Here is a 19,576-nt window from a genome sequence, read left to right as displayed (position 1 = left end):
TCTACGAACTCACCCACCTGAGAATATCCTACCACAGTACAGGGACAGAGTGAGACTTACAATAATTTGGATGGCATCTTCCCAGGTGGATGGATGGGGAGGATATTTACTATGGTGATAGGTCCAATAATGCTTTTATTGCTTTCTGCTTCTGTATGCCCTGCTTGATGCAATGTATGCAAAATATGATGGAGAAGATGATGTCTCGCATGATGGGACCTCGCGTGATTGCTTTCATGAGGGATTATAGACTCCTTCCCCAGAACGAATCTAAGTAATAGATTGTTCAAAAGAAGAGGAGGGAGTAAAGGGAGATGGGAAAGGTTTCTCTCAATATTTTACTCTGCACCTAAGAAAATCTGTACCTATGCTCTCTACCTTGTACCTAAGAAGGCTATATTCTCTGTATTTTGGAAGTAAATTCCTGAGCTAATTTTACTCCTGCAAAAGAGGCCTCCCACTTTAGGAATGCAAGATAAGAAACACACAAAGAAGACAGTGAGCCATAAATAACCAGACCTGTAAAGGAGGCCTCTCGCTTTCTATTTTTAGGTATGCGAGATAGCAAAGGAGACAGGACGCTTAGCTAAAATAGGGGCTGCTTAGAGGGCTAGCAAGCAATAATAGACGTGCCATTCTATATTAAGAAATAAGTTGAAAACTTTCCAGTTGATTGGGGAAGTTTTTCTTCGAGGGCGTTTGAAGAGGAGGGAGGGAGTTTTCTCAAGGTATAAGAATGTTTGCAGAAGCGTTCCTCGGGGCAGCCAGTTTTTCAGAACTGATTCTGCTGGCTGTCACTGTGCACAGATAATAAACTGCTTTCCTCCAAAGAAAGGATCTTTCCTGGAGCTTTTTTTTCGCTCTCTCTCTGGATCTGGGGACGCGGGCCAACGATTCCCTGGCATGGACTAGGCTCAGCCTACACTTCCTCCTGCCTCTCAACAATGTAGACCCGAATCACCCAAAACGGGGTAGATCACTACTAGTTTTTAACTGTGAGTAGATGGCAGCTTCTTGGGAGTTGGCCACTGGATCTAGTCCATTCCTCTGCAATGGAGGAATCTCTCGCTCAACATCCCTGTTACATGTCATTGCAAAGGAGGTTGGGGGAGGGGTGTGTGTTGAATTTATGCCAATTATTACTAAACTCAAGGCTGGATAGACATTGGTTTTTCACTGTTAAAAAATTTGAAGCATTACTTCTGTTAAAATATTATGGTAGGGAAGATCAGGAACCAGTCACACCGCCTCATTACCTGTTTTTCCAACTCTGGAGCGAGTATGAAAACTTAACTAGTACACAAACCAGTTGCAGGCAGATGGAGGTCACCTCTTAGCATCCATGGCAGTTTTTGATGTTTCGTTCATGACTGGAAGCCACTGAATTTTAATTCCTGTAGTCTTTGCTTATGACATCAAATTCTCAAAATCAGTATATACAATAAGAAATTGAAAATTCTGAGTCCACATTTGAATTAGTATGTCCTGTGGAACTCCCTACTGGTAAAAGATTGAAGAGAGAAGAGTGTTTTTTGCCAGACCTATTTTGAAAAGGTTTATGTCTAGACAAGTAAGTATTTCGTACTTGTTTACCAATATTTTATTTGTTAATCCAAGCAGTATTTTTTGTATGTTTCTGTTGATTTTATTTTTAAATGCGGCATTCCACATTGCTATATTTTTCATGAAAGTGCAGATTATAAATCCAGAAAGTTATTCTAGTTAGTGTTTTTGATTTCTATGCAGTCAGTCCTGACAGTTCCATTATGCCTCCCTCCATGAAATCAAAGGTTAAGGGGACAAAACCACACACCAAGGCCCGCACCAATACTAACCGTGTACATCCCTCCTCTGTACTTGAAAAATCCCTGGCAAAGTTCAAGCCAACTTTTTCAAGAGCCCCACTACACCACCAATATAGACAACCACCAGAGGTATTTTCCAAACAGCTTTATTAAGGTGTGCCAAGTTGCACAGGCAGCACATTGTAAGACTGGGGGGGTGGGGGGAACAAGTCACATGTACAATAGTTTTAAAATGTCGCCCGAACTCCACAGGGCTTCTTCTTCTTCCCAGCTGACATAGCTGCAGGCAGCCTCTACTTAAGCTTTTTCTTTCTTTTTTTAAAAAAAGGAATGCAGGGCACTTTGAAAAAACCCACACACACAAAAAGAGTAACGGAGGAAGTCTTCCTTGGCAGGAGCCAAACGAAATTTACGAGGCATGCTGAGCAGTCGAGAAGCACAGTTTCAGTGTGTACGGATACGGCCCATCTAGGCAGAAGAGGAGACATGCATCAGGGCCCCTGAGCTTTATTGTTTTTGTGGTGACACAAAGGATGTATTTATTCAGAGGGATGAACCAGTGAAAAGAGGCTTTCCGTAAGTTTCCAGATTTGTTGTCTCCACACACTCCAATCTACTTAGAGTATGTGTCATGCCCATGGGCGCATAGGCAGAGTCTAGGCCCCCACAGCCAACAGGCTTGACTGAAGAATTCTATTGTAGCCACTGGAAGCCTTTTTAAAAAACAACATCTAATTGCAATATGGGAAAATGCCCCCACTTCCAACTAAGCTTGGAAAAAACTCCTTCACTGGCTACAGAAGAAAACATTTTTTAGGGGTAACTACAATGGAGACAGGGACACGGGTGGCGCTGTGGATTAAACCACAGAGCCTAGGACTTGCCGATCAGAAGGTGGGTGAGCTCCTGTTGCTCGATTCCTGCTCCTGCCCACCTAGCAGTTCGAAAGCACCTCAAAGTGCAAGTAGATAAACAGGTACCGCTCCAGTGGGAAGCTAAACGGCTTTTCTGTGCGCTGCTCTGGTTCGCCAGGAGCGGCTTAGTCCTGCTGGCCACATGACCCGGAAGCTGTACGCCAGCTCCCTCGGCCAATAAAGTGAGATGAGCGCCGCAACCCCAGAGCTGGCCACGATTGGACCCAACAGTCAGGGGTCCCTTTACCTTTACCATGGAGATGGGGCAATTTCCAGGGGGTGGGTGTCACTGCTGGGATGCCCCATGACAGTTCCTCCAGTTTGCGAGTGTGCTCATGGGACAAGTTTTTAAAGTTTGGCAATCTCTGATTTGGACCAATCTAATGGGACCTGCTTGCCAACTTACGTAGGCAAAAGCAATGGTATCAAGAGTATTAAAAGGGGGGGTCAGAAAAATGAGCCCATTACAATACAGGCTGAACCTCAAAGTTTAGGCCCAGTTGGCAGTGAGCCCATGCAGGAACCTGCCCTCCCCCCTGCCCTTTTCAACATAGTTTAAGTTTGTGGTAGTGGCAGCAGCAGCCTAACAGCAGAGCTTCTAGCAGGCCCTAGATCAGGTGTGCATAAACTGTGGCCCTTCAAACATCACAGCCCCAGCCAGTGTGGCCAATGGTAAAGGATGAAGTTGCAGGCCAGCAACATGGGGGGAGCATATAAATGATGCCTTAACAATTCCAAAAGTGTCAGAAACCTATTGGCACCTACTCCACTTCCTGACAGCAGGAAGTTTTAGGAACAAAGCAGCTCACCCATTACCCATTGAGGAAACTGTTCTACATAAAATTGAGACCAGAAAAAATGAGTAAGGGGGGGGGAAAGGCCTCCAGCCCACAACATGCACACCCCACAGAGCTTACTTGGGTTTTTCATCTGGTAATGGTTGAGGAATGCCAGAGTCTCCAGGGCATCACCCTTGGTTTCCCATTCCAGCAAGCCAGAGGAGCTCCTTTCACCTATGAAGATGTTAACAGCAAAGACATAGTTGGGCCAACATGGAGAATGTGCACAGGACTGGCTGGCTGGCTGGTTAGGGTGGCTAAGAAAGAGGAACGATGCTGTTTCCTCACCCATACACCATTTAAATCTTCAAGGCTCTTCCCTGGCACAAGTGAAAGTATGTTGCAGCCAGCCTTAGTTTTGCTGCCTCAACAAACACTGTTCTGAACACCAGTATAAGGTAAAATGGACGACCTGATGTGGAGCACGGTGTTTTAACTAGCCAGCTGAGTTGCACCCTCCAGCCCCTATTCCTGCTTGCTGAGTAGCAGCATTTTGAGGCTTGAAAACTGCAGCATGTACTTACTTTTCCCCGAAAACACCTTGACTGAAGCTGGTCTCTTCACCCCCAGTTCATCACAGATCTGACAGGATAAAAATACAACGCAAGTGCTAAGTTATGAAACTGACTGCAGTGGTTTTTTTTATAACATGCATGTTAAGTCATGTTCCGTTTCCAAATCCCAGAGAAGAAAAATGCTTTTGCACCGTGAACAGTTACTCATTTACAACGCAAGGTGCCGGGGACATGACAAGTAACTTGTAGTCCTATTTTCACAGTATGTTTTAGCACTGCCACATAGTCCCTTCCTTCCCACACCTATAATGTGGCAATCCTCCTAGGGAGCCAAATACCGGATGAGGCCTGTGATCCATCTGGGCAGCAGGCCTTGGCACACCTCTTGAGACTCTCTCTTGGCCAGACCAACTGCCGAACTCCCTTTTCTATGTTACCTGACTCCAAGATGGGCCTGAGGCATTACCTCGTAGAAGTTATCTTCTGTCACCTCCAGAGGAGCATTGAAGAAATGAAGCACATTACTGGGGTGCTGGATCCTGTTCTTGGCTGCTTGCTCTGGGGTTGAAAACCGGTTGTTCCGAGAGCCGCTGAAATCCTTGTAGCTGCATGAACCGTCTTCAAGGCCGTAAGACTGGCCAGGCATGATGGCCTGTTGCTTGGAAACACTGTCAGAAGGAAACGCACAGCTTAAGAGCGGGCAAACATTAAGGGCAAGGAGCAGCCTTCAAGGGCTGAGAACGAAGCAGAATGAGCCCTGAGGAAAATTAGGAGTAGCATCACTCACCATACATTCAGCTTTTGATCAAACATGAAGTTGTTGTTCAGGTGAGTGATTGCTCGGTCCACCGCGTAACCGTCAGCCATCTCCACCATGGCAGCTCCAGGCTTGCTCTTCATGAACTTCACCTAACAAAACACATACCTTTGTTGAAACACAATCAACTGTTGGCATAGATTGATCCCTTTTGGAGACAAAACCCCAACTCTAAGGTACAGCCACAAACCTGCACTCGAGGCATTTACTGTGTGGATACTGGGCACAAGAGTGTAGCCAGTGTATCCAGTATTAACCTTCCTCAGTCGCCTGTAGATTCCTTAGCCAATCCCGCCACCATCTTTCATTTGGCCACTGGTTTGCAGGAGGCACCTTTTTAAATTGAATTGCAAGTACGAGCTTCCCTTACTCAGCAACCACTTGCCTTTTTAAAATTCAGCCCTGTTTTCTTACTGCATTAGGAACGAGGTTCTATACTCTTGGCATTCTGGGTACTCTGGTTCAACTTTCGGTGACTGAGAACCTATGAGAATTGTCTTCTCAAAAGAGTAAATTCCCAGTATCAGAAAGCCCCCCCCCCACCCGTCACTGCAGCAAGACATAAGAAACCTACTGCCATCAAATTCCACTCTCATCAGTTTCAGGGGTTGACATTATCAAGCATCTGCTGCAACTAACACCTCCCTTCCTTTTTCCTGTTGCTGCCTGTTCATCTGACCTCAACAGAGCAGTGAGAGGAACCAGGAACAAGAACAGCAGCAGCAATCTTTGAAGCTTTGCCCTGCTCATCACCCTGGGTGTGTTGGTGAAATGGCCCCAGAAAGATGGGGCACACAAGTGGGCGGTACGAGCAGAGAGGGGAAGAGGAGATGGAGCCTGAAGACCAGACATGGAAGGAATCTCAACGCCGTATACAACTCATATCAAGACAAAGAGAGCTCAGAGGTAGACCACAGCGAAGAGAGCCGAGAGTGTCTCTTTCCAGTGGCATCAAGTCATTTGCACAGGTCTGTTTCCAAATCAAGGGGGAAGAGTAATCTGCTGCTGCCTAACCTCTACTGTTGAAAGATAATCTAGGCCCATCCATCATCACAATGGCAAGCAGAACTGCACTGTCGTTTTGCCAGCGAGCTCAACACGTGTTCTCCGACTGAGCTTCTCAAATTTGGGTAAAAGGAGCAAGACAGAGCAGGCTCTGGGAGAAGGAGACAGTCAGCTTAATTACCTTCTCCACGTTTCCGTACAGGCAGAAGACGTTGAACACTCTGTCACAGTTCATCTTGGACTGATCCAAGCCATACACCATCAGGACTGCGCTGTCAGCATGGGGGCCATACTCTGGGGGTGGGGGTGGAGGAGGGGGGTGTCCATACTGAGGCCCGTAGCGGCTCGGCCCCCTATGGCGGCCCCCGACAGGTGGGCCCATCCGCCTCCCTTCATAATGAGGCGGTGGAGGGCCATAGCCTTCATCGTGATAGTGCCCGTGGTAGCCACCGTGAGGTCCTCCTGGGGAGGGAACAAACATTGAGAGCTCAAGGCGAGGCTAGAGATTTGGGGTTTGTTCCCCCGGATGCTGATGCTGTGTGCTGACTTCTTACCATATTCAGCAGGATGGTCCCCAAGGAGAGGAGGCTGCCTCTGACGCTTGTTGGGGTTCCCACCTGGCTCACCTGTCCAAAAAGAGGAGGCCATTAGGAAAAGGCAGCAAAAGCCCGGCACTTGCATCTCTGGGGCACGTGTTGGATGCTAGAAAGTCACAAGTCCACCCCCATGGCTCTCCTCAAGTTAAATATTTCCAACACCTTGAGAATAAGATCTGCCTCCAGCCACTGGAAGGCAGAAGGTGGCGAAAGGTCTACTCATTTTCAAGGGTCCAAAGTGCACTAACTCTTCTCCTGAGGAAGACAAATAGCTCCACCCCACCCCCCAAACACAAACTTTGAGCTAGGGAGCAGGGGCAGCAGCTCTGGAAGGGGACATTTGGCTTTCTCTTGCAACGCTACAAATCCAGCCTTTTTTTCCTAGGCTGATATGCCTTTTAAGCAGAGCACTGCCACTTGTCTGACCTACTCCGAGGTCGTGGTGGGCACAGGTTTGCATTTGGATCCAGTGTTCTCCTCGAAACAGCTGCCTTTTGGCCTAAGTGAAGTTCAATTTCTGCACCCGGTGGTGTCTGAGAGCATGCCAAACCTTATCAACATGGAAACGAGTTTTAAAGATAGGTGACCTTCGCTGAGGGGAGGAGGGAGGAAGAGGAGAAGGGAGTCAAAGGACTTGACAGTTCTACTCAGGGCAACAAGAATAATAATAATATAAAAAACTAACATCCCCACCCAACCCTAGCAAAGGTAAAGGGACTAAGCAAGAGACTGAGGAGAGTACGCCAAAAGCAAAGCAAAATAAACAGCAGTCAAGTTAAAACACGTGATTGTATACAAGGCAGAAGAATTTAAGCAATCCATACAATATCACTGTTGCTCTAACCAAACAAAAAAAAAGGGGTGTTTTGCAGTTTATTTCGATAGTCATTACAAAGATTGAAAAGGGCTACTTACAGCAGTAGTACACAGTACAATGTCCATTGTCACATACATATTCTGCATTTCTCTTACCATTGGACGCTTCAACAGTGTAAGCACAGTTCTGAAAGATGGCGTCCCATCAAACATACACTGCGACCCTGCGTTACATGGTTTCAGAGTCAAATACAAGTCAACAGGCACCAAACTGATACAATTTCAAGTAAAAAAAAGTTTTTTTAAAGTAAAAATAGGGCTCACAGAGATGTTTTTTTGTTTGTCTTCAGATGGTATCAAGGAAAAAAAGGACATAACAAAGGTGTAATAATGAGTGTCCCTTCCGTGTTGCATCTCCTGATGTTTTTGTCATGTGCTGTTAACAGGTTTGGTGCTTCTGGCTCTGTGTAGGTCTCCCGTGTGCATGTCTCTCCTCTGATAATGGAATGTGCCTTGGATCCCAAGTGCCCCCTGGAGCAGAAAGCACCCCCAAGTCTCTAGGGAGCTGGGGGCTCTGGGTACTTGGTGTTTTTTTGTCTGTCTCCGCTCGGCGCTGATAAATGTTGGCAGCCGTGGACTGCGAGAAAAGGAGTGATAAACTGCCCTCCCAAACCAAACCGTGTTGATATGGAGAGCGTCCTATGTCTTGGAGGGTCTCTGGGATCTACTCCGTTCTCCGGTAAGAGCGCTGGTGCATTTGTCTGAGACCCATCTGGTCTGTGTTTTCCTAGTTTCTGTGTAACATTCTTGGGTTCAAGGTTTGGTTTGTTTGTTTTGGATTTGTAAGAATGTCGTGGCCTGGTGCGTCTTTCTCTCTCTCATTCTCTCTCTGTCTCACTCTGTGCTTGTAGATGTTTCTTGGATCACGGTGTGGTGTTCTTGATGTAAAAGAATTGGAACTCAAATCTGCTGCTTTTCAGGTACTTTGTTAAGATGCTGCGTGTTTTCTCCAGGCAGAGCTAGTGGAAGGTTGGCTTTTTTTTCCTACACTGTGTGGTGTTAAAGCATGTGTAGCAGAAGGCAGATCACAGGCAATTCAGGACTTCGGCTGCAGTAGCATACGGTTCCCCCAGGGTCATGTGTGAACGCACTGTTCAGAGCTGGGGAAAGGCCAGGTTAATGTACCTCCTCTTTGCCCAGCCTAAAGACAGGAGAGCCAGGAGGCAGCTAACTGAATTGCACAGCCCTGCCAAATAGCCACTGCCAATCTGTACAATCTTCTAGTTATGTACCTTGGAGGAGAAAGTGAGTCATGTTCATGTCAAGTCATGTAATGCCATTGCTTGCTTTGCTATGGGGTGGGGCCCAAAATGACCTTGGCCAGCCCCCTCGACCAACAGCTTCCTCCAGCCCGCCCCCCACAACTGCCTTCCTGCAGCACTCGGTGATCTCTACATCCATGGAAGAAGGCAGTGCAACGCCGAAGTATTAAGGGTCCAAGACCACACAAAGCCCATCTTTAAGCCAACTTAATGCCTGTTGTGTGGATTACACTGCTTGTGGTGTAACACACAAAAGGACAGCATCACCCTTGCACACAAGCCGCTAAAATAAGGTGGGTCAGATAAGACTTGCCACTCCCCTCCGGTTCAGAAACCAAGACACTGCTCTTCAGCCGATTGTGGGCTGCTCTGGAGCATGTTAACCGTTCTAACTTGTTCATCCTCCTTAATTCCATTTTCAAGGAAATGGCGCTTGAGACCACCAGCTGAAAGGCCACATTCCTCGCCCCTAAAAATATCTGTGAGCTTAACGCACAGCTTTACCTTCAGCCTGAGCAAAGCCCCCTTTCCTTCACCATCTCTGTGCTATGTGCACAGCAAGGTGTCACCTGAGGCTTCTCAGTGGGAAGGAGCCCACACCCAACCACCCCCAGCTGGATCAGGGTTGGGGCAATAGGCCATTTTGACGCTCCTGCTTTCAACAATGCACCTTGTTTTTCAAGCAGATGAGAACAGCCATTCCCTGAAGTGATACCTCCAGGATCAAGCGCTTCCTGAAAGTCCATTTGCCGTTGCCTTTTGCAAAATAGTATGAGCGATGCCCGTTCTTCACCCTGGTTAGCTGTACCTTACACAGGCTCCACACGTGCCCTGAAGTTCAACTTCAGGAACCACCTCCTTTTAACTGTGCCACCATATTCCCAATGCTGTGTTCCAGTTCTCGAATCTTGCCACAAGTAGACTGGAGACTATCCTAGGCAAGGGAAGGGAAGGAAGGTGGAGCCAGAGCAACTGGCGCTGTGACTGAAGCCTGGTCACATGGCCCTGCCTATACTGGGTGGAGGAAGTGAATCCATTGTTGTCCCAGAGACCTTAAACATGCCAATGAGAATGCACATTTCCCTTCGAAACTACTTGTCACTATTTACAACCGCTTATCTTAAATGTCTTATTAGGCCTCCTTAATTAGAGGCCCTGGTGGCCTGAAACGCCTTACAAAAAACGTCAGAAGTCAAAGCACAGCTGCACTAGCTCTAGACTTCCAAAATCAGCCACAATGCTGGACAGCAGGCAAATGGCATTACATCACACAAATCAGATCTATGAAGTGTGCTACTCAACGGGAAAGGCAAGGGTTCATGTGTGGCTGCAAAGCAGTCTATCAAGGTTACCTTGTCCACTGAGGTTAGGGTTGGTGTAGTCCCATGTGTCTTGGTCGTTCTTGAACACATTCAGGCGGGTTGGCTAAAAAACAAACACACAGAGCGCCATACAAAAGTAATGCAAGATGTCCAAATTATGTGGCCAAGCCTTAGCTATAACTCTTCCAAAAGCTTGATTGCACTGATGGTTGAGTGCAAGACAGTGCAGACCAACTAGGCCAGACCAGCAATTCATCCAGCTCAGTCTAAGAGCCATCAACAAGATACAGTGACCATTACTGACCCAACTTTAGCCCATTAGTAACTTTTTAGCAACATGTTCCACAGACTAGTCGGCATGTGAAGACTTTGTGCCCTTTCCACTTACAGTGGTGCCTCGCAAAACGAAAAGAAACTGTTCCGCGAGTCTCTTCGTCTTGCGGTTTTTCCATCTTGCGAAGCAAGCCCATTAGCGGCTTAGCGGATCAGCTGATAAGCGGCTTAGCCACTGTTAAGCGGCTTAGCGGATCAGCTGATAAGCAGCTTAGCGGCTTGGGAAAAGGGGGGGGAGGAAAAAACCCCGCAGGAACTCGCAAGACATTTTCGTCTTGCAAAGCAAGCCCATAGGAAATTTGTTTTGCAAAGCACCTCCAAAACGGAAGACCCTTTCGACTAGCGGGTTTTCCGTCTTGCGAGGCATTCGTCTTGCGGGGCACCACTGTATGTGATTCCCCTTATGGCCAGAAGTAACATAATGTAGCTAATGCCATGTTGGATGAGAAAGCAAGACTCAAGACAAATCAGAGCACAAACCATTATGTTTTAGGAGTGGTTTTTTTGAGGGAGCGGCATTAGAAAGGGAGGCTTTAGGGCTGGAAAAAACATATTGTAGAATAGTGTGACTACCCACAAGCCCTGGAACAGGGAATGACATACCTGAACTAAGGGACAGAATACTTATACACATTTTTGATGGCAAGGGTCATCTCCCTTTCTACAGGACCCTTTCAATTCACCAAGGATCACACAGAAGATCCTTCAGCGGACACAAAGAACCCTATCAAATTCTTCAAAGCGACACTCACCTTTGCGTATTCAATCTTCAGAGTACAGCATCCAGAATAAATGTCAGCCCCATTCAGAGAAGCTTTTGCTCTCTGAGCGCTCTGCACAGAGTCAAATGTTTGTAGTGTTAAGGAAGCCTTGGAGAAATTGGGGCAGCCTTTCGGCCATCGGAAAAACTTAACGCTTCAACTTTGAAGTTCTTATTGTTGGACCCTTTCAGAAGTACATCAGTGTCTGAGAATTGCCTTCCCTTCCACTTTCACCTCGTATGTCCAACTTGAGATCACATGCATTCAGAACTAAACCCACCCTACTGAAACTGCAATTGCCTCTTGCCTTTTATTGTAGAGACTGCTCCTTCAGGTTAGTGGTGGAGATACCTGTGGTGTGGAAGCATAGTGCTCAGGTAATCAGGTGAGGGTCACGTGAACAAGCCTGACACAGTGTTCTGCCAATTCCCAGATGGCTCCAGGCCTTGACCAAAGCCAGAGGCTCAAACAGGACTTGAGGATTTGTAAACCTATTCTCTCACAGTAGAGCAGACTATCAAGGACAGGGGTCGGCAAGGTTTACCTCGCCTGGGCCGGTTCACTCCAGCGGAGATCCCTCCGTGGGCCGGATTATGCGCGCATGTGAGTGCCCGCAATTTCCGGCATCTGCATCTGGTGCAGACATGATTTCCAGCGTCTGCGTAGACGCAATTTCCGATGCTGCGGAAGCGAGGCCCCCCCCACCATTCTGTGCAACGCGCAGGGACTCACCAAGTAGGCGGCTTGTGGGCCACTTAAACAACCCCCATGGGCTGCTTGTGACCCATGGGCTGCTTGTGACCCATGGGCCTTAGGTTGCCTACCCCTGATCAAGGGAGTCCACAAAACAGAAGTACAGTGGTACCTCTGTTTTCGAACATAATCCGTTCCGGAAGTCTGTTCAAGTTCCGAAATGTCAGAAAACCAAAAGTGGAAGTCTCAAAACGCAAGCCTCAATACGGAAAACTCAAAACTGTAGCCATGTTTCCTGTTCGACTTCCAAGGCACATTCGAAAACCAAGGTACTTACTTCTGGGTTTTCAGCGTTTTGAGTTCCAAAACGTACAACTATGGAGGCGTTCGAAAACCAAGGTACCACTGTAACTGTCTTCTGAGGAGCTGAGACCACTCACTGAAACTCAAATGAACAGAACAGTAATAATCTTTCTTCAGGCTAGTGGCACAGCAAATGTTATTGTCAAAAAGCCTGAGACAACAGATAAAAGCAATTTGTTTGCCCAAGCTGCAAGGCACTTATTTTGAACTATTCCAAGGAAAAACATGGTTCCATTACTACAGGCTTACTAAACACCGGGGGGGGGAAAGGATATTCCACCATAGCCTGGACACCATTCTTTCGGAAGATAACAATCCGCTGCACTGGGCCACATGGGTTGCAGATCGTGTACAGCACATCCTGCAAGATAAAAAAACAATCACATATTTTTAAAACTGGGAACATGTGGCCCTTAAGATGTTGTTGGCCTACAACCCTCCTAATCCCTGATCTTTGGCCACAGTGAAAAAGACTGATGAGACCTGGAGTCCAACATCTGGAAGGTCAGATCCTAACCTAGTAGATCTGACCACTAGGTCACAAGACTACAGGAAACAGAGCATCTTCAAAAACCAAGATCTACTAGGTTAGGAACACACTGCTGCCATCCACCCTAGGATCCAGGCAAGCTATTTTGTGGACCTGGATGGACTTGCAAGGACAGCAATTATCCTGGCTGCTATAATTTATTCATCTGCACAGTGCATGAAATGAACCCTGGGGCCCCCAACAAAGACATGGACCAATTACATTCAAGTGTTTCTGGCGGAGTACACGCAGCATCACTACGCACCGTTGTGATGGAGTAGATGGGGTTCAGGATGGTGAAGAGAAGAACATTGTTGACTCCCCTAGAATCATCCGAGTCGCCGGGGCGTGAAATCTTCTGGCTGGTGGAGTAGTTGACAAAGGCTGGGTGCCCGGCGATGTAGATCTGGTTGTCAGCTGCGTAGTTCACAGCGTTGCAGGCTCCCAAGATATCCTCAAACTCCACCAGAGCCTGCCTCTTTTTGGGCATCACCACCACATAGCTTGGGGGAAGAAAAAGAACCAGACTGCTTACACTGCCGAAGCAGTCAACACTACACAAACGTCCATCCACCCTCCGTTCCATCTCGTCAGGTGCCCCATTTGCCCACTCCTAACCTTATGGGGCCAAATTCCTGCAGGGCCTCTACAAGGTCAGCTTCCACAACACCATCGATCAGGCCCCTGATGTGGACAACAGGGGAAGCAGCTGGTTTGTGGGGATCATCATAGTTCTCCTGCCAGGGACGAAAGAAGAGAAAAACTTTGTTCTCTACTGCAAACCATTCTAGCTGCAAATGAAGAATAGCCTATTTACACGAAGGTTAGTTCTCTCTAGGAATTGCCCCACAAGCAAAAAGACATGGAGCCTCCTCAGGGGAGTAATCAAACATTGAGGAAAAACTTTTTGTATTAACTTGACTCTCCAAAGCCTCCTTTGCTACACTCAGGCATTTTATTTTATACTCCATACTGATACCACACATTTCTAGATCGAAATATAGGCTTCATCTCCAACACCACAAAGTCACTGTATTTCTGTGAGAAAAGTAACTACCCCTCCCAATGGCAAGTAAACTTGAAACAGCAATCATGACTCTTTATTTTTTTAAAAACAAAACCGGTCTGAGCAAAGATAAACAAGTTGCCCTTAGGCAGCTGGAGAAGTTACTGCCAAGAACAGTAAAAGACCGTTCAAGTTATTTCCCCCAGAGAAATTAAGACTCATGCCTAAATCTGAGACTCGTTTTTTTTTGGGGGGGGGGTAGACTACTTTGCAACTGATGGTTACAAAATTCTCCCTATTCTCAATCTGGGCACACTGTGAAAAGCACCCTCTATTCAAGTCATCATTATTTCCTCTCACCTCTCACAAGCCAATCAAACTCCTTCCAGAGATGCCCATGTTGCTAGTAGCAGACAGCGAACTCTACTAGTTGAGGATCTCTGGATTTGTCTTAGTTTGGCAGCCTAATCCCAAGCACTTTTTCTGTCCCCATCCCAATTTTGGTGGCAGAGGCAAAAGGAGAGACAGTGCTGAGGTGGATGAGCCCAACACGCTGATGGCAGCATCACTTGATGAGTGGAGAAGGGGCAATAATCATCCCCCTTGGCTAATCTGCACAGATCAGCTGAGGAGGCTGTGTACCTTTGTGTGTTTACCTGTATGTGCTAGCCGAGTATAGAAGAAGAAGAGGAGTTTGGATTTGATATCCTGCTTTATCACTACCCGAAGGAGTCTCAAAAGCAGCTAACATTCTCCTTTCCCTTCCTCCCCCACAACAAACACTCTGTGAGGTGAGTGGGGCTGAGAGACTTCAGAGAAGTGTGACTAGCCCAGGGGTCTGCAACCTTTAAGACAAAAAGAGCCACTTGGACCCGTTTCCGAAGGAAAAAAAAACTGGGAGCCGCAAAACTCGTCATTATAAAAATAACTTTTTTATTATTTCTTGGTTTGACCCCTCAGAATTACTCCTCCTCATAGAAATAAACGTTAAATTAACAAGTTACCATTTTGTGTGTGTGTGTTCTTCATTCCCCTTCAAAACAGTGACCAGCGTACATGCCCCTTTCAATGCAGTGACCAGCGTACATGCCCCTTACAATGTAGCGGGCAGGCGGGAAGGTGACGTCGGGACGGTGCGTGACTAACGAAAGCACCCCCCATGCGACGTTACAGGCAGTACAGCGCCCGCCACAGTGGGGAGTGCCGGGGCGCACAATGCGCCTCCTCCCCTCGCTTGTATCCGCCCCGGAGCCGCGGGAAAGGTGTAAAAGAGCCACATGCGGCTCCGGATCCGTGGGTTGCAGACCCCTGGGCTAGCCCAAGGTCACCCAGCAGCTGCATGTGGAGGAGCAGAGACGCGAACCCGGTTCACCAGATTACGAGTCCACCGCTCTTAACCACTACACCATGCTGGCTCTCATACCCAAGCGTGGTGCAGCCACAGCCAGCACTCCTATCTGGCTCCAGGAGGGTGAGCTAAAAGTAAATGTGGCCCTCTGGTTAAAAAAGGGTAGCCACCTCTGGCCAAGAGGTTCAGTCCTTATTTCAACACAAACCCTCATCCAAGGTTCCATGCCTGTGGTTCCACTGTGTTAGCAATGAACTGTCCTAATCCCATCAGAAATCTGAAAAAGAGCTTTTGTCCTGCCTAGCACCTCACAGAGTGTGTTGAGCTAGGTATCTTTCTCAGATTTATCCACCAATGTTATTACATTTTATTTCCTCCACACCACGATGTATTGGGGGGCGGGCAGGGGGGTGTTTGCTTTTCCTGAAATTTGCTTTTGGCAGCTGAACTACAGCTAATTTGGAGTTAATTTTTAAAAACCCTAAACTTTCTCCTATTATCAATATAATTTTACTAGCAACACACTACTTTGCCTCTGTATTAAAGATGAGGCAAAGGAAAAACCCTGTGAATCAGAATGAAGGGCACCATCTTACTGAGCCTGCCATTTCCAATTGGTGCAGAAATGGAGGAGAAATAGTGACAACGACCCCATGTTCTGTGCCTTGTATCTGGTACTTGAGAGCTATGCTGCCCTATACTCCCAGGCTCTGCTTGCAAGTTATGAGTTAAGTCCCTCTACTTCACAGGTGTAATGTCTATTTTAAAGTGTCACCCAGTTTACCAGCCATCAAAGTTTGTGGCAGTTGCTAAAGATAGAGTCCTTTAGGTAAAGGAACCCCTGACCATTAGGTCCAGGCGTGACCGACTCTGGAGTTGCGGCGCTCATCTCGCTTTATTGGCCGAGGGAGCCGGCGTACAGCTTCCGGGTCATGTGGCCAGCATGACTAAGCCACTTCTGGCGAACCAGAGCAGCGCACGGAAACACCGTTTACCTTCCCACTGCAGTGGTACCTATTTATCTACTTGCACTTTGATGTGCTTTCGAACTGCTAGGTTGGCAGGAGCTCACCCCGCCACAGGGATTCGAACCACTGACCTTCTGATCGGCAAGCCCTAGGCTCTGTGGTTGAACCCACAGCGCCACCCGGGTCCCCAAAGAGTCCTTTAGTGGAGCACAAAACAGTACCACCTCACACCCACTACCCTGTTCAATCACGTCAGTACATTCTTTCTCACTATGCTGCCCTCCATGTTTTGGGCTACAACTGGCGCTGCAGTCCAAAACATCTGGTGGGCAGCAGGGTAGGAAAGGGCACACAAAGTGAGGCGTCATGGGGGCATTCAATACTAATCCTTCTCATAGTAGACCCTAGGAAGTTAATTGACCCAATTAACTTAGTTTCATAGGTTTCAATGGGCGTACTCTGCTTCGGATTTAGTTCTGTATTCATTCAGAATTTCTAAGTGGTGAGGATTTTTTTTTAAAAAACCCAACCATCATAAAGAGAGTAAGAGCCATGAATATTCATTACAAAAGCAAAAGAACTACCTTAAAATACCTGCTAAAATAAATGAGGCCTTTGCCAGGCGCCTGACATTCAGCAGGGACTATTATGGGTTGCATCTTTGTCACCTGGGGGGAAAAACAGCACTCTCCCAAATTCCCCTCCCAACCTTTGCAAAAAACGAGGCAGCTGAACTCCAGGTTTACACAGGTCTCCTTGTGTGCATTTATAAACATGTATAGTGGTATGTCGGGTTAAGAACTTAATTCGTTCTGGAGGTCTGTTCTTAACCTGAAGCAAATTTCTCAACCCAAAGTAATATTTCTGGGTTAGCGGAGTCTGTAACCTAAAGCGTATGTAACCCAAGGTACCACTGTATCTATATCTATCTACAGTGGTACCTCGGGTTAAGAACTTAATTCGTTCTGGGGGTCTGTTCTTAACCTGAAACTGTTCATAACCTGAAGAACCACTTAGCTAATGCCGCCGCCGTGTGATTTCTGTTCTCATCCTGAACAAAGTTCTTAACCCTTAATACCTCTTAATACCTTAATACCTGAAGGAGCGTCTCCACCTCCATCGTTCTGCCCGGACACTGAGGTCCAGCGCCAAGGGCCTTCTGGCGGTTCCCTCGCTGCGAGTAGCCAAGTTACAGGGAACCAGGCAGAGGGCCTTCTCGGTAGTGGCACCCGCCCTGTGGAACACCCTCCCACCAGATGTCAAAGAGAAGAACAACTACCAGACTTTTAGAAGACATCTAAAGGCAGCCATGCTTCGCGAAGCTTTTAATGTTGAATAGGTTATTGTATTTTAGTGTTTTGTTGGAAGCCACCCAGAGTGGCTGGGGAAACCCAGCCAGGTGGGCAGGGTATAAATACAGTGGTACCTCGGGTTACAGACGCTTCTGGTTACAGAACTTTGCTAACCCAGAAATAGTGCTTCAGGTTAAGAACTTTGCTTCAGGATGAGAACAGAAATCGTGCTCTGGCGGCGCAGCGGCAGCAGGAGGCCCCATTAGCTAAAGTGGTGCTTCAGATTAAGAACAGTTTCAGGTTAAGAACGGACCTCCGGAACGAATTAAGTACTTAACCCGAGGTACCACTGTATATGCATGTGTTTACGTTCCGTACATTCACATGCACTACACCAAATATGAAATCCAAAGCATTTTTAGGGTTAGATATACAATACGATATACGATATCTTTATTGTCATTGTCCCATACGGAACAACGAAATTGAAAAACTACATAAAACATTCAAAACCCCCTAAAAACCCCTTTTAAAATGCACTATACTATACTATAAAAACCCCTAAAAACTCTGAAACCCCATTTTAAAATAATAATAATAATAATAATAAATTTTATTTATATCCCGCCCTCCCCAGCCGAAGCCGGGCTCAGGGCGGCTAACAACAATAAAACAGTACAAAAGTACAGCACAAACAACATTCTAAAATCACTATACTATAAAAACCCCTAAGAACTCTGAAACCCCATTTTTAAATACACTATACTATACAATTAAATATACTATACTATATTAAATATACTCTACTATACAATTAAATATACTATACTGATACACTATACTATAAAATACACTATACTACAGAGACCCCTTATGCTGCGTTTAGAACCAGAACTGCATTCGCGTCGAATTAGGGCCCTTGTTTCCCCCTTAGGACAGCCGGCGCACGCGTGGAAAGGCCGACGCCCGCCTGCCTCTGGTAGACTGCTCCCGCACGTGGAGGCTCCGCTCTTCAGCTTCCGCTACGTGAGGGCGCGAGGTTCCCGGGAGGGGTAGGCTGCTCCTGCGCAGGGAGGTTCCGCCGGGGCCGCCATTAGGCCCGTTTCGCTTCGTTTTCCACCCTGCGCGCGCACGTCCCCCTCCCCCTTTCTCTCCCCCCTCCCCAAGTACCGCCGCGCGGCCTTCCTCCTCCTGCTTCTCCTCAGGCCTATCCCGCCCCGCCGGCCCCGGCTCTCCTCACCCCGCCTCCGCCGGCCGCTCCTCCCGGGCCGTGATCCGCGTTTTCCGTTTTCTGGCGCTTGGGCGCGCGGCCGCCGTCAGGGCCTCCCCCATAGTAGCGCCCCGACCCGCCTCCTCCGCCTCCGCCGGCCATCTTCACCATCTCGCCGCCGCGTCCCGAGCCGCCGCCGCCGCCCTCGCCGCTCTGCGAACCGCGCCACCTCCGCCGCGACATGGCGCCCGCACTACAGCAGCCCACCCTCGCTCCCACCTTAGGTACGCCTCGATTGGGCGCGCCTCCCGTCATTCAGCAGCGCCCAGGCGCCCATTGGGTCCAGCGGCTCCCTTACCCACCTGCGTCCCGCCCTCCGACGCCATTGGACCGGGTGTCTCCCGCCTGCCGGCTTGATTCGCTTCCGTGACTGCTTTTCAAGGGGCTCCGCAAGCCCGGTTGGGCGGCGGCAGCGTCCATCAGACGTCCCTTCAAATTAATTGGACGGAAGCGACGTCTCTCCAGTCGGCATCCCGCCCCACCGCATTGCCTCTCACGGAGCGCCCTCCTTCTTCTTCAGAAAACCGTTGGTTCCCAGAAAACGCTGCAGTTCGCTCCTGTTGTCTTATTGGGTACTTGGAGTATCTATCATAGCAACGCAAAGTCTGATTGGGCCATATCGCAAGAAGACACCCTCTTATGTATTTGTTCCTATAACGGAACGCATTGTCTCCCTGCGTCAATTTTATTGGCTAGTTTTTGTGTCAGTCGCCCTGCTCGCTGAAAACCATTGGACCTAAAGCCCGTGCTCTTTATTTTAATTGGTGAGCGCGATTTCAGTCCCCCCCCATCCCTTGTGAGTTTGAGCCAGTAAAATAAAACAGGAGGCGGGATTTTCCCTCCACAAAAGGCCTATCCACTCTAATCGTTAAGAGGAATCCCGCCCACACATCTCAGGCCGAGGACAACGCAAAGGATTGTGGGACTTTTCCTGGATGTTGGCCAAGAAAGTCAACGGGCGTCTAGCAGCAAAGGATTGTGGGAGTAGCTTTTCACTTTAGCCAATGGGCTTCTTGGCTGGGCAAGATACTGCAAGGCACTGGGCTAGAACCCAGTCGGGTT

General features: G+C 47.9%; 1 protein-coding gene across 1 annotated transcript; it reads right to left on the bottom strand.

Moving 5' to 3' along the window:
- Positions 1-1,935: 1,935 nt before the first annotated feature.
- HNRNPL (heterogeneous nuclear ribonucleoprotein L) lies at positions 1,936-18,653 on the bottom strand. The gene is made up of 13 exons (XM_081922142.1): positions 18,485-18,653; positions 13,249-13,367; positions 12,896-13,133; positions 12,377-12,462; positions 11,037-11,133; positions 9,982-10,054; positions 6,450-6,521; positions 6,077-6,357; positions 4,861-4,982; positions 4,540-4,741; positions 4,083-4,140; positions 3,637-3,732; positions 1,936-2,273 (listed from the first exon to the last, which is right to left on the bottom strand). The coding sequence occupies exons 1-13, from the start codon at positions 18,623-18,625 to the stop codon at positions 2,215-2,217; spliced, it is 1,644 nt and encodes a 547-aa protein (XP_081778268.1). The 5' UTR covers positions 18,626-18,653; the 3' UTR covers positions 1,936-2,214.
- Between the last annotated feature and the right edge of the window lie 923 nt (positions 18,654-19,576).

Source organism: Podarcis melisellensis, assembly GCF_964234715.1.
Source record: "Podarcis melisellensis genome assembly, chromosome: 8".
Taxonomy (NCBI): Eukaryota; Metazoa; Chordata; class Lepidosauria; order Squamata; family Lacertidae; genus Podarcis; species Podarcis melisellensis.
This window is presented reverse-complemented; position numbering and strand designations above follow the sequence as displayed.

Bases quoted from the DNA above. Each gene is read 5' to 3' on its own strand.
- HNRNPL (XM_081922142.1), bottom strand. From the start codon at position 18,625: ATGGTGAAGATGGCCGGCGGAGGCGGAGGAGGCGGGTCGGGGCGCTAC. The intron at 3,733-4,082 runs GTAAGTACATGC...ACATCTTCATAG, and splicing joins CAAGGTGTTTTCGGGGAAAA to GTGAAAGGAGCTCCTCTGGC. The intron at 2,274-3,636 runs GTAAGCTCTGTG...TCTTCTGCCTAG, and splicing joins TTACCAGATGAAAAACCCAA to ATGGGCCGTATCCGTACACA.